At 40.7% G+C, this 13548-nt stretch overlaps 1 protein-coding gene across 1 annotated transcript; it reads right to left on the bottom strand.

The window, feature by feature from the left end:
* Nucleotides 1–85: 85 nt before the first annotated feature.
* LACTBL1 (lactamase beta like 1) lies at nucleotides 86–13248 on the bottom strand. Its single transcript, XM_032201705.1, has 6 exons — nucleotides 13116–13248; nucleotides 11926–12035; nucleotides 9563–9720; nucleotides 8377–8624; nucleotides 4391–4496; nucleotides 86–1064 (listed from the first exon to the last, which is right to left on the bottom strand). Exons 1-6 carry the CDS (start codon nucleotides 13219–13221, stop codon nucleotides 86–88), a joined length of 1707 nt encoding a protein of 568 aa, XP_032057596.1. The 5' UTR covers nucleotides 13222–13248.
* Nucleotides 13249–13548: the final 300 nt, after the last annotated feature.

Below are 13548 nucleotides of genomic sequence, written 5' to 3' on the forward strand. Positions count from 1 at the left end.
CATAAAGCCACGTGGACAGGAGAGTCTGTTAAGATGCAGATTTCGAGCCACCTCGTGGGAATGGTCAGAAAAGGAGAAGGGACATTTAGCTATAGAATACAGGTTTACGAAGTACACGCAATACATTGTATGTGTTCAGGCCCGGTGCATCAAACCCAGGAGACAAACCCTTGCGATCAAATGGATAAAAATTAAAGAGCTGCCCATTCTGGGTCTCCAGTGAGATGGAAGCAGAGCCAAGATGCAGAACACAAGGGAACTCCTTGTCAAAAACAACTTGGAAGACACGATCTTCCAGGTGATGGAGCTTGATTGTCCGGTATTTCTCAGGGATCAGCTCTTCAACGTGAGGCCCAAACTGCTGCATGACCAGCACCCCACCAGGTCCAACTTTGATCTCATAGAAAGTCAAGTTGGAGTAGGTATAGTAGCCAACGTAAGGGACTGGACTTGGAGGAGGAGACAAGGTTTTCTCTGCCTCTCTGAATGCAGTCTCCATGGCAGTAATAAGATACTCATATGTCCGAGTTACAATATCTTCACCTTGAGGCCTGGGCCCTGCCATCAGTACAATGAAGCTCAGGCGGAGTTTGGGGATAAGTGAGAAGGTAGCTGAATATCCATCAAGGTCTCCATCCTTCCTAATGACATCATAACCCAGTTGCTCATTAATCTCCCAGGGTGTGCCAGTCTTGTTAGCAAAATATTCAGTGGAGCACTTAAACAGAGGTGTCAGCATTGTCTTCACTGTGTCAGGCTCTAAGAGACGGCGGTGATAGGTGCCTAAAAAGACCATTGCCAGCTTGGCAAGGTCAGCAGCTGTGGAGTACATCTGGCCAGAAGGCCTGTACCAGCCAAGGTCATAGAGAGGGGCTGGCTGCTGGCTGCCATAGAAACCCACAGCCATTTGGGATCGGATCGGTGGTGTGATGTCGAAACCAGTGTCCTCCATGCCCAAGCGGTCTAGGATGTTCTCTGAGATCCAGCGCTGGTATTGTCCCTCAGCTGCATGGTCAGCTAGTACATGCGCCATCAGTGAGAAGGCCAAATTGCTGTAGTGGCATCTGAAAAGAAAGGAATATATCTGCATCAGCCTTACCTCAGTGATGCAGTGTAGGTATGACTTTGTTAAAACAATGGCTAGGTCTCTTTCATTTGGGGAATGATTGTGATTTTATTAGAGAAAGAGAAAGAAGTGAGAAGGCAGTGACAGAGAAGAAGTGTTAATGTCTTGATTTGTGATTAATTCAGGAAGGAGAAATTTCTTACATGAACATCAGCTGAGCTATTTAACTTCTAAGGTTCGAAAGCAGGCCAGAGATGGAAAAATCAAAATCAAAAACAAAAACACCAAAAAAACCCACAAACAAACAAAAAACCCTTTAAGCAAAAACCTATATATTTGCATATCCTGACTTACCGTCTAATAATTGTTCACATAAAGAATGTCTTCATTCTCTCCAAGAGCAGAGTCAAGAGTTAGACATGCTTACCTTTAAGGTCTCAAAATCCCAGGTGAGCCTCAGGAGATTTAACATGGTGCAATCACTGAAGGACCTAAGCTATCTTAAGATAGGAAAAGCACTTAAAAAGCACTTAAACATCTCTAAAGCAGTATCCTGCAAAGGTGAGTGATTAAAGACATCTAAGTGCTTGAGTCAATAATATACACAAAGGACATTAAGACTTTACACTTGAATTAAGTTTAAAGACATGAATGGATGATTTTGTTTCAAAAAATATATATATAAATCAGAGATTGTGGTTTTAACATTTGATATTTTTTAAATGGTGTGAAGATACACCTCAATAAGGTCTATTTGGATCATAAATTTGGAGTCACTTCAACTACTTCCAGCTCATCTAGATGAATAAAAGCATGATGTGTACATACATATTTTACCTCAGGAATAAATACACATAGGACTAAAAGTTTATGTCAAAAATGGGCTGAAGTTCAACATTCCCAGAAAAATATATTATCACTGAATGATAGAATAAGTAGTTGGAAGGGGCCTACAAGAATCACTGAGTCTATCTCCTGGCTCTACACAGGACCACCCAAAAAACAAACCATATGTTTGAGGACTTTGTCCAAATGTTTCTTGAACTTCAGAAGGCTTGGTGCCATTCCCTCCAGTTTAATTGCTGGTCTCTAGACAGAAGAGGTGAGTTGCTCTTGTTGAATGTCATGCTGTTGGTGACTGCCCAGCCCTCTAATTTGTCAAGATCTCCCTTCAAGGCCTCTCCACCCTCCAGGCAGTCAGCAGCTCCAAATTTAGTATCATCTGCAACCCTTTTCTAACACATTTAAGTCCTCTCTGCAGATCACGTGTAACAATTTCTTACCCTTCTTGAAAACTGGGCATTTGCAATCTTCCAGTTGACAGAGACCTCTCCAGACTTCCAAGGCCATTGTAAAATAATTCAGAGGGGTCTCGTGATGTCATCAACCAGCTTTTTGAGTACCCTGGGATGAATCCCATCGGGCCCCATAGACTCATATGCATCCATCTGGAGCAGCAAATTCTGCGTGAGTTTGGAATTGGCTGGGAATTTATCATTTCCACAGTCACAGTCCTCCAACTCAGCACATCTGGGGTCCCAGGGCTTGTCACCAGTGTTGAAGACAGAGGCAAAGAAGGCATTAAGTGCCTTTGTCTTGTCTACATTCTTATTTCTGAGGTGACCATCCTCATCAAGTAATGATCCAGCATTTTCTCTGGTCCTCCTTTTGCTGTTAACACACTTTAAAAAGACCTTTTTTTGTCCCCCACTGTACCAGCCATCTTCAACTGCTTTTGGGCTTTGGTTGCATTAATTTTCTCCATACAAGGTGATCAGAATCTCAATAGTCCTCCTGTGTCGCCTGACCTTGTTTCCAGTGTCCACAGACTTTCTTTTTGCACCTAAGCTCTAGAAAAAGATGGAAGCTCAGCTAAGACAGGCTTCTGCCCCACTTGCTTGACTTCTGACACTTTGGAATTACCTGCTACTGCTCTCTTAACAGATGACTCTTAAAAAGTGACCAGCACTGATAGACCCCAGCACCTTCAAATGCAGATATCCAGGGGACCTTACACCTACTTCCTTGAGCAGCTTGAAATCAGGGTTGATGTTTTGCTGGCAGTTTTCCTTGTATCATCAAAGATTTAAATTCAATTACTTCATGGTCACTGAATGATCAAGATGGCCACTGATTGCCACCGCAGTCACAAGACCCTCTCTGTTTACAAGCAACAAATTAAGCAGCTGTGTGGTATTCCCAGTTAACATCTGGGAAGTTGAGGTCACCCATATGGACAAGGTCAGATAATCTAGAGATATCCCTTACTACCTTATAGAATAATTCGTTATCGTCCTCATCCTGATGTGATGGAAAATTCAGTTTTCCATAGCAATGACTATAAATTTCCTTTCAGAAGAATGAGATGTGAGTATATCCAGGAACAGTGAAACAGAGTTAAAATAAACAATATGTGAAGTAATAAGGGGTTCAGATACTGTGAGTAGATGTCGTCACATATCTTAATGGTGAGCATGATATATAGCAATACATATGCATATGATACCAATGCAGATAACTTTTCCATTTGGTATTCAAGTCCTAAAAGGTACATGTATTCTAACCTCCTACATGATATTGGACAGAACTTCACACAAAGTTGCCAAGACCAAACTATTAATTCGTTTTCAGAAAGAGTTTTCTAAGCTTACAGGCTTCATGTGATGTAGAATCCTTAGTAACCCTACGCTAATTATTTCTGAATATAATTGAATTCAGAACATATATATTTCAGAATTATATTTCAGAATATAATTTGAATCACTAAACATTTTGCAGACTTTATTTATTTTTTATTTATTTTTTTCTTTTTTTAAGTCTAAATCTTTTCCTTTATCCACTGCCCATTAGCTCTTTTTCATAAGTTTGGTTGTTTGACTGCAGTTCAGGTAACAGACTTTTAGCAGACTACATAAATTGTAAACAACTGTTAGAAGAATTTATAATAAGAGATGTGCAAATTTCTACAGACATAGCATAACCTTCAGTAAAATCTATGATAGTTTAAATTCACTGCTTTAACTTGCCAGGTCACATGTGAAAATCTGTATCTTTCACACTTTAAGGCTCATTGGACCTAAGTATATTGATTTAATTTGCCCCATCTAGGCTTCTCACTCAGGTTCTATACTCAATCAAAAAAGAACCTGGCAACTCTAAAAGTAACTCTTTCCAACCTAAGACAAATGTATTTGTAGATGGATAAACTGAAGCTTCTTCTAGGAATAACTGTCTTTTTCCATGGGACATGGAGTCTACAGGTGAGATTAATGTCAGTATGGAACATGAACCCAAACCAAAAGCCCATAGGTGAATACATCTGACCTGGTTCCAGGATCAGCGACCAAGACATCATCTTTCAGGAGAGCCAGAGCATCTTGTGTATTGCCTTTCCACAGCAGGGTGGTAGACCGCAGCTTCCTGGGCAGACCTGTACCATGGAGAAGAAACATCCCACAATTTGACACCGGTTATGGTCCAATGCTCTGGTTTGGTTTGGGAGAGAGTTTTTCTTCATTGTAGCTGGTATGGTGCTGTGTTTTGGATTCAACATAAAAACAGTCCCTTCCCTCCCCAACCCAAGAGATTTCCAGCTTTCTTTTGCCCTTCTAATTCTCTTCTGCGATACAGCTGCAGATAGCACTGGGAATGAGTGGGGAGGGTGAGAAAGTGGCTCTGTGCTGCTTAGCTGCCTGCTAGGGTTAAACCACGATATCCAGGAAATGTTGAATCTGGTGAAGAGCAACCAAAAGGCAAGATTTAATGGCAAGATGGAAACAGTAATGATGCAGATATGAACAAAGCAAATGGGCTGCAAGAACCTGGTCGTACTGGACTGCAAGCCACAAAATTCAAGTCATAGACCACTGAATTTGGGTAATGTAATTCCTGCCCCAACTCTAACTCTGGACCATTACATTCAACAAAAATACCTTGGTGAATAAAATAAAAAATACCCAGGTGTATTTTGGAAGTGAAGAACACATTGGCTGCTGGGGAAATCCCTGTCTGTATTTCCACATGATTATTCTCTTGCCTATGAAGTTTAAAACAATTTTTAAACAGATCCTTTAAACAGACTTTTGTTCTTTATGCCATTCTACAGAAGACTTGATCTCTAAAATATTCCAATCTTGGTCTAACGTACACTTAGCTATTTTTTTTTTTAGCTTTAGAAAAATAAATTCAGAGTTTCTGAGTATAGAAATATTGAAGTTCTTTTCACTTTTAATTCCACAGCACTGAACATTAATTTCCCTAAAAACATTTGGACAGGACTTTTAAAATCCTAAAGTTCCTTTGCACAAGATCTGTGGCTCACCAAGTCCAGAACTTGGATTACATCTAGAATGAAATATTTATTGCAGTTTACAGATGACTTTGATTTAGAGGTTAGAAGAAAATCAGGAAGGGTACATGACAGAAAAATGACTTGCAATCATCTGCTCAGTGAGCATGTGCTTCATTACGGAAAATCTGAATGAGGCCCTATTCTTTTGTAGCAGCAACACATGTTTTTCTGAATAGACTTGACCTTGGGATTTGAACTGAAACAAAAATGCTTTTTTCTTCTAGTTTAGGATTACTTGTGCATCACACTGACTAGATAAGAGATGAACTGAGCATATTACAGTAGACAATGGGCTTCTTCATTTTCTACTTGCCACACTCACAGCAAAGAAAACGTTGCACCACTGGGAGACCTCAACCAGCACCACATCAGCAGTGCAGCCTCTCTCTTGAGGTTCACTAGAAATGATAATCGAGAGAATTACTGAACGTAACAGAAAACCCACAGTCATTGATTTATACCTCATGGTCTGCTAATTGATGGGACAAGCCTGCTGTTAATAATTTACAATAACATCTCAAGCTGCCATTCAAACACATTTGAAAATCACAGGTCTTAACAAGCCAGAACTTTACTCTAGTGATGTAATGGTCATCAAGTGTTGAAGAGAAAAATCTTTGGAGTTACTTTTGCAATATGCAATGTAGAAAAGTCCAGATAATGAGGATGTATTCTACTGGAAGAATTAAGATGAAGAACACTTTACAGTATGCCATGAGATGACTTTGATCTTAATACTAAGCAGAACCTACTTCTTTTTCATTCTTTTGTCAGTCAGGAAATGTAACACATGACCTCAACATTCATCTGACTTTTCAGCTGGGGTTTCAAATTGTACTTCTGCATCCATTAGATTGTCACTGTGCAAGTTGGCTGGTGTGCCCTGATGGTGTGCTCTACATAACAATGTTTGAGAAGCTGGGCCACATCCCATATATATATGTATATATATGTTATATATATATGTTATATATATATTTATATATATTTATATAAATATATAATATTTATATTATATATATATATATATATATATATATATATTTAGGAACTTAAAAGGAGATAAAAACCAACACAGTGAAAGAAGCAATGGAATATCATTACAAGCAATTATGCTATGACCAGGTACATTTTTGACATATGCTTCCCATAAATATTTCTAGTACATCACTATTGGGCTGTTTGTGTGTGCACTGAACAGACATCCTGCAATGGGCAGTGTGTGGGAAACTGCTCTGTTCCATCGTTTTCCCTTGTAGTTGGCTCTGGTGAGGATGCACCTCAAACACTGTGATCAGTTCTGAGCCCCTTCCTACAACAAGGACATGGACGTGCTGGAGCATGTTCAAAGAAAGGTGGTGAAGCTGGTGAAGGGTTTAGAAAACAAATCTTATGAAGAGAGGTTGAGGGAACCGAGATTATTTAGCCTAGAAGAAAGGAGGGTCAGTCTTATCATTCTCTCCAACTGCCTCAAAGGAGGTTGTAGTGGGGTGGGTGTCAGTCTCTTCTCCCAGGCAGCAAGTGATAGGACAACAGGAAATGGCCTCAAGTTGCATCAGGGGAGATTTAGTTTGGAGACATTGGAACAGGCTGCACAGGGAAGTAGTTGAGTCACCGTCCCTGGAGTTATTCAGAAGACATACTTAGGGACATAGTCTAGTGGTAGCCTTGGCAGTGCTAGGTTAATGGCTTGACTTGATGTTCTTAGATGTCTTTTCCAACTTACATGATGCTATGATTCTATACTATCTTCTCTTCCTTTCTGGAGTGTCTTGGGCCAAGGGGGTTGGCAGGACAGGTCTCACTTCTGCTGGAGAGCCATTACGTGAGCTTGAGATGCAAGACACTGGATGATGGGGAACTACAGCAAGGCAGGGAGCTGCAGCCCCAGCACAGTCTACTCCTGCAAGAACTAGCCAGACTGGCTTTGGGCACTCCTGAGAGCCAGATAGAACCAGGCAGAGTTGGTGCTCCTCAAGACATAATTAGCATGGCTAGAGCAACACCACCATGGCCAGGAGCTGGGCAGCCTTGTGCAAAGACCTTCCTTTCAGTCTCCTACTGCTACAGGCCAATTTGTGTTTTCTGTCTTTTAAACAGATATATTTCCAGAGTTTGGTCTCATTAGTCCTTGGAGAACCCTTATTTGGCTGGCTTCAGGTGATGCTCTGCTTTGTATTGAGGTACTGCAATTTGCCTACAGATTATTTTAATCACACGTCCTAATTTAGGTTATTTATTCCAATCTGCAATAATGCAAGTTCTACAGAGTTCAATGAAACTGCTGCAGGAGATCTCAGCATGGTGTCTTTGACCAGTATATACTGGAATCCCCAAGTCAATTAAAAGCTTTATTTCAAGAGGATCTTTATCTCCTGGGTCCTGTGAAATCTTTCCACCTTAACATTAGATTTTCCCAGGTATGAAAGTAGCAGCAGATTAATAGTCACCTGCCAGCAAGTACAAAGCTATTAATAGCTCAGGAATCCCAGATCAGAAAGCACACTGACAACTAAATTTAGCTCAGCAATCTAGGTCTATCTGATCAAAGTAGAAATGTTTGGTGCCACTTTGACCCTCAACTCTACATCTCAGAAACATAAGAGCACTCCGGGCTGGAGTACAAAAACTGTTATGCAATTTGAGACTGATTTCAGGTCAGGCTACAGCGTTGAAATAAATATATATTCATCTTCTATGGGAAAAAAAATTTCCCCTGCCCACAAAGCAGCTTGGCCCCTTTCTGAACAGGTGGCCTGGAGGAGTTTCCATTAATCACTTCATGAAGCTCCTGACGGCTTGATTCCAAGGGTCTTTCCTGACCTCTGAGAAGTGCAGATGTCATACTGATAAATAGCCTAGAGAGCTGTCTTTTTAATCCCTGACCCATGATCTGTTGTCTCTGTGGTCTCTTTCAAGTGGCACAGTGGTCTGCAGAGAGCAAGTAGGGATGCCTCACCTGAGAGCTGGCTGGCCATTCTACGCAAGGTAACAGGAGACGGCTTAAGAGGTGTTGAGCCTTTTTCCAAAAAAATCAGCCCATCTGCTGTATATCTCTGTTCTGATTCCTTGAACCTTCCCAGAGGATTTTTAATGGCAAAGTTCTGGACATAACGTTCCAAAGGGTCATCCAGAGATGTGACTTTCCCTTCTTCCCACATCTTGTACAACATAATGGTTGGAAAGATCTTGGATACACTGGCAATTCTGTTAAGTAACAAACATAAAAGTATTGAGAAACCCATGAAACAAAACAACAGATGCTCAGTACGAGCAGTACTCAGTACCAAACTGACCCACTACCTGTAGACTTACATGCCAATACCTCTATTCAGAACAGAATGGCTAACATACTGGAAAGTAGGTTAGGTTAATATCCTTAACTCTAGCCTTCATGGTCTGCTATTCAACATTCTGGAATAGTCTGCAAAGGGTGGAGGCTTTTTTGAATGTGTTTTGGCAAAAGAACATATTTTAACTGCACTCTTCATTTGAATTGGTTATGCTGAATTATGTGGTTTATTTTGTTCAGTCTACATGTCCACTGTGTAGAAGACGTGGTGCAAAGTCTTGTAGTATCTATGATGTTTACATGATTAAATGCAACCCCAATAGTGCATTGGATTACAGAACTTTCCTCTGCACAGCTTTTGAGCCACTCTGCCCCAGGCATGTAGTGCTGCATGGGGTTGTTGTGGCCAAAGTGCAGGGCCCATCACTTAGCCATGTTGAACCTCATCCTCTGCCCATCAACCCAACTTGCTCAGGTCCCTGTGCAGGGCCTTCCCACCCTCCAGCAGATCAACACATCCCCAAAGCTTGCTGTCATCTGCAAACTCGCTGAGGGCGTGCTCAATTCCTTCATCCAAATCATCAATAAAGATATTGAAAAGGATGGGCCCCAACAGTGATTCCTGGGGAAAACCACTCGTGACAGAACAGTCAAGTTTGGAAAAGGTCTTCTGGAAGAAATAGCACGATGTCCTCTATGCAGGGATTGTATCATGATATGGGGAGTGTGTGTATGTGTGCATATCTGTTAATCACAGCTACTAAAACTTTTCAAAATTGTTCACTTTGAGGATAACATTTGACAGCATGCAACCCATATGTTTCATATATAACACAGTAGAAACAGGTCTCACCTGTAAATAGTATACTCATTCGGCACCACTGAGGAGGGATCTGAGCCATTCTTCTTTCCAAAGTTGCCTGTCCACAGTACAGTGTCATTGTAGATAACAATGGCTGACATGGCAGGGAGACCAGAGCTATGAATCTTTTGCCGCAGCATCATATCTACCTGGAAAATGATAGGAAATGACAAATACCCAAGTGAAGAGTCTTATAATGCATATACTCTGTAACAGGCAGAACTAGATGCAGAAAATCAGCCCTACTTACTGTCAAGCAACTGAGAGTATACACAGCCTGGTGATTTTTCAAATGTGTTTTGCCAAAAGAACATATTTTATCTGTCCTGTTCCTTTGAATTGCTTATGCTGAATTATGCAGTTTCTTTCTTCAAGTGTACACATCCACTGTTCAGAGGAATATGGTGCTCATTCTGATAATTCTATGCTGTTTATATGATTTAAAAAAATGCTGAAACTCTAAAAATTGTAATTTCTTTCTTCTTAAATTGTATGCTGTACCTGTTATTTACACTAATATATAGGTTCAAATATGTATGAGAAAAAGATCCAGACCTTTCAAATATCCCATGATATTTTACATGCCATCAAACATGCTAGAGCTAAAAGTCTTGTTTAAACTGCACTCAGAGGAACAGTGCTGACACAGAAGGCTGTGATTGCTTTTTGCTTCCTATTGTTCCAGGGTTATATAGACTTAATCAGCCACTGTGCTCCCCCCACCTCCTACAAAGAGAATGCATTACTCTTTTATGACTTTCTCAAAGCTGTCACAGAATCATTAAGTTTGGAAAAGACCTCCAAGATCATCTGTTCCAGCCATCTGCCTACCACCAATATTGCCTACTAAACCACGTCCCTACGCAACACATTCAACCTTTCATTAAACACCCCCAGAGATAGTGACTCCACCACCTCCTTGAGCAACCCATTCCAATGCCTGACCACTCTTTCTGAGAAGAAATTTCTCCTCTTTATTTAATTTACAAAATAGAAATAGTTTCACTAGTCTGTTTCAAAGAAGTTAGGAGGTGTTTGGATACCTTATTTCTGAGGAGGATATAGAAGGGAGGTTTGGTGACTCTTGGTCACTCGGTGTCCTACAACCTCTCTGACTTAGTTCTAATTGAGTAATAAAATACCATTCTATAATAACATCAGAGACAACAATAGAGACTTAATAAAATTGAATGTGAAGTGATAGCAATTGAAATTCAGTGTAGACAAACTGATGTGCATGTAGGAAAACAACCCTAACCACACATACACAGAGATGGGCAATGAGCTGATTGTTAGCACTTGGGAACAAGACCTTGGGTCTATGATGGATGTTCCTATGAAAACATTTTCTCAGTGCTCTGTGACAGAAAAAGAGATAAAGCAAATATTAGCTCTTATTAGAAATGCAACAAAAAGTAAAACAGAAAACAGTACTTTGTCATTGTATAAATCCCTGATCCAATTGCACCTTGAATACTGTCTAGGATTCTGATTTCCTGCATCTTCACAAGAGTATGCTAGAACTGGAAAGTACTCAAAGAAGAATGAAAACAGCAATCACAGCTGTGGGACAGCTTCCTCATTATAACTAATTAGGCTAGGACTCTGCAGCCTGGAAAAAGAGACAAATGGAAGACTATATCATATGATCAGGGTCTACAAAATCAGGCATGTCCTGTCAAAGCATGGTTGTCCTTACACTTCATACAGGCAAGGCAATGCTACATGATTTCCTCATGTCAAATAGAGCCTACTAGAATTTCAAACAGCATTACAATGTTAGAGAAAGCATATCATACTGAGAAAAAACAGGTCTCTCCTTCATTCAGATGCAGGTTTCCTTCCCCTTCCCTACCCCCTTCCTCTTCCCCTTTCCCTTTTCCTCCACTCCTTTTTTTGAAGTTAGCTACAAGAGCTTTTTGTTTTTTTAAATGGTGGCATGTAAGAAAGCCAGTAAAGCAATAAAATCAGGAAGTGATGGTCACTGGCTAATAGGCACTAGTTACATGAGTCAACTGCTTTCAGGACATGAATGATGCAGTGACAAGATGCCAAGAACAAGAGCAGCTGTCATTTCTGCTGATGTATGCTCACCAGAACTTCTGATGGGCAAGCAATAACATAAATTCATCATAGCTTGTTATTTGGATAAGTTATCTGCCTATGGACCTGTTCTGTATGGCCAGTGAAGGAGTTTTACATACCCATTTGTAGATTCATGTGATATACTTTTTCTCTGTCCCCTACTTCCTTCCTCAGTGATGCTCTGAGGCAAAATGCGTATTGGCTCCTATATACCCTTCAGAACAGTAGTCATGAAATATGTCTCCCCCAGTTCCCTTCTCCTCACAGACCTTCTCCAATGCATCCTTCAGAATGGGGACTGGGTGGTCCAGTGGTACTGGTTCTGGATAGCGGGGGCACATCTGCACAGCTTCTGATCTTACTTCCATCACAGATGGGTCTGGAAAACAGTTCACAGATAGTATACGTGACTTGAATAGACATACCGAAAATCATAGAGTCATCAAGAATCTCTAACCTCATCCAACAGTCAGCACTAGCTTTATTGACTGCATTGTCCAAAGCTGAAAAACACTTCTGCATAGAAAAAGAGAATCTGGAATTGTTTCTATCTTGGATACTACAGGACGTGAAGAGATCATTGTGCTCTGTTATTGCTCGTTCCAATGTGATATAGCACATGGAACAAACAGGATCTGCAAAGGACTGCAACTGACTCTGCAACCTGGATGACTAAGAGGCTGGGTCTACAAATGACTGTGGAAACTATTTGTTACTGGATTTAGAAGCAGTAAAAGTGCCATGTCACTGTCTAGAGGTGGGTCTGTGTTTGGGTTAAGGAAGACAGTGTTGTCCCATGCATATTTTAACCTCAGAAACTGGATGTAGAAGTGAATTGTAAGTGCCACCCAAAATTGAATACAATTTCAATGGTTAATAGAATACATTTATATCAACTAGTGTATTTGCTGTCTTCTGAATTAACTGTATCCTGCACGGGGCAGAGACATATCTTAAATTTGGGGGGGCAAGCAAAGATCTTTTGATTCAGTGCAGTATGAAGTATGTAGTATGACCCTGGGACTTGAACCAGTTCAAAGATCTAAGATTAGAGGAATATGGTAGGAAGCAAACCCATCAGATGAACGACATGGTAAGGTGTGAAACAGAATCCATTCTAAATTGGAGTGATGTTTACATTAAGATGCAAAAAAAAAATGAAGGGGGGGGGGGGGGGGGGGGGGGGAGGGAATGCATGTGAAATAAAACGTCTTTTTCCTTGGTATATCAATTAATCTATGTCAAAGTCAGAAGTATTGGCAAATCCATCCATGAGCTAGATTTTCTTGTGATCATGAGCTCCTCTGGACACCAGAAGAGTTAAATGTCACCCCATCAACCCAATTTTCTGTTCTTGCACCAATTAGCATGTGTTAATCTGGGTGCTGTCAGGTCTTTGGGAAAAAATGTCCATTGTGAAAAAGGCCTTTATTGGTCAGGCTTAAAGCTGTTTACTCACTGGGATCCAGTTTGGGGAGGCTGTACTGCCACAGGAAGCAGCCTGTCATAGCTACAGACAGCAGAAAGAAGAAGATGGCCAACACATGAATCCATTTCACTTCCATAACAATGAACTTGAGGAGGCCCCGGCTGCTGGATTCCTGCTGTAAGGAGAAAAGATATCTCAGAGTAAAAGAGAGAGGAAAATGGTCTCTCATGCATGGCAGTGAGGTGAAAGGCACACCACATCAAACAATAACACTACTGCAGGGACATGGACTAATCCCAGTACTCCTGTGACACCTAGCTTGGCATTCTAGATCACGTTGTAATTATTGTAATTTATAATTAGAACCAGAGGTGAAATCTTGTCTTTCACTGACAAGACATTACTCTCCTCACCTTTTTGGCCTTACTGATTCTTATAGAAGAACAACACCCACACACCAGCT

Source organism: Aythya fuligula, chromosome 21 (assembly GCF_009819795.1).
Source record: "Aythya fuligula isolate bAytFul2 chromosome 21, bAytFul2.pri, whole genome shotgun sequence".
NCBI lineage: Eukaryota > Metazoa > Chordata > Aves > Anseriformes > Anatidae > Aythya > Aythya fuligula.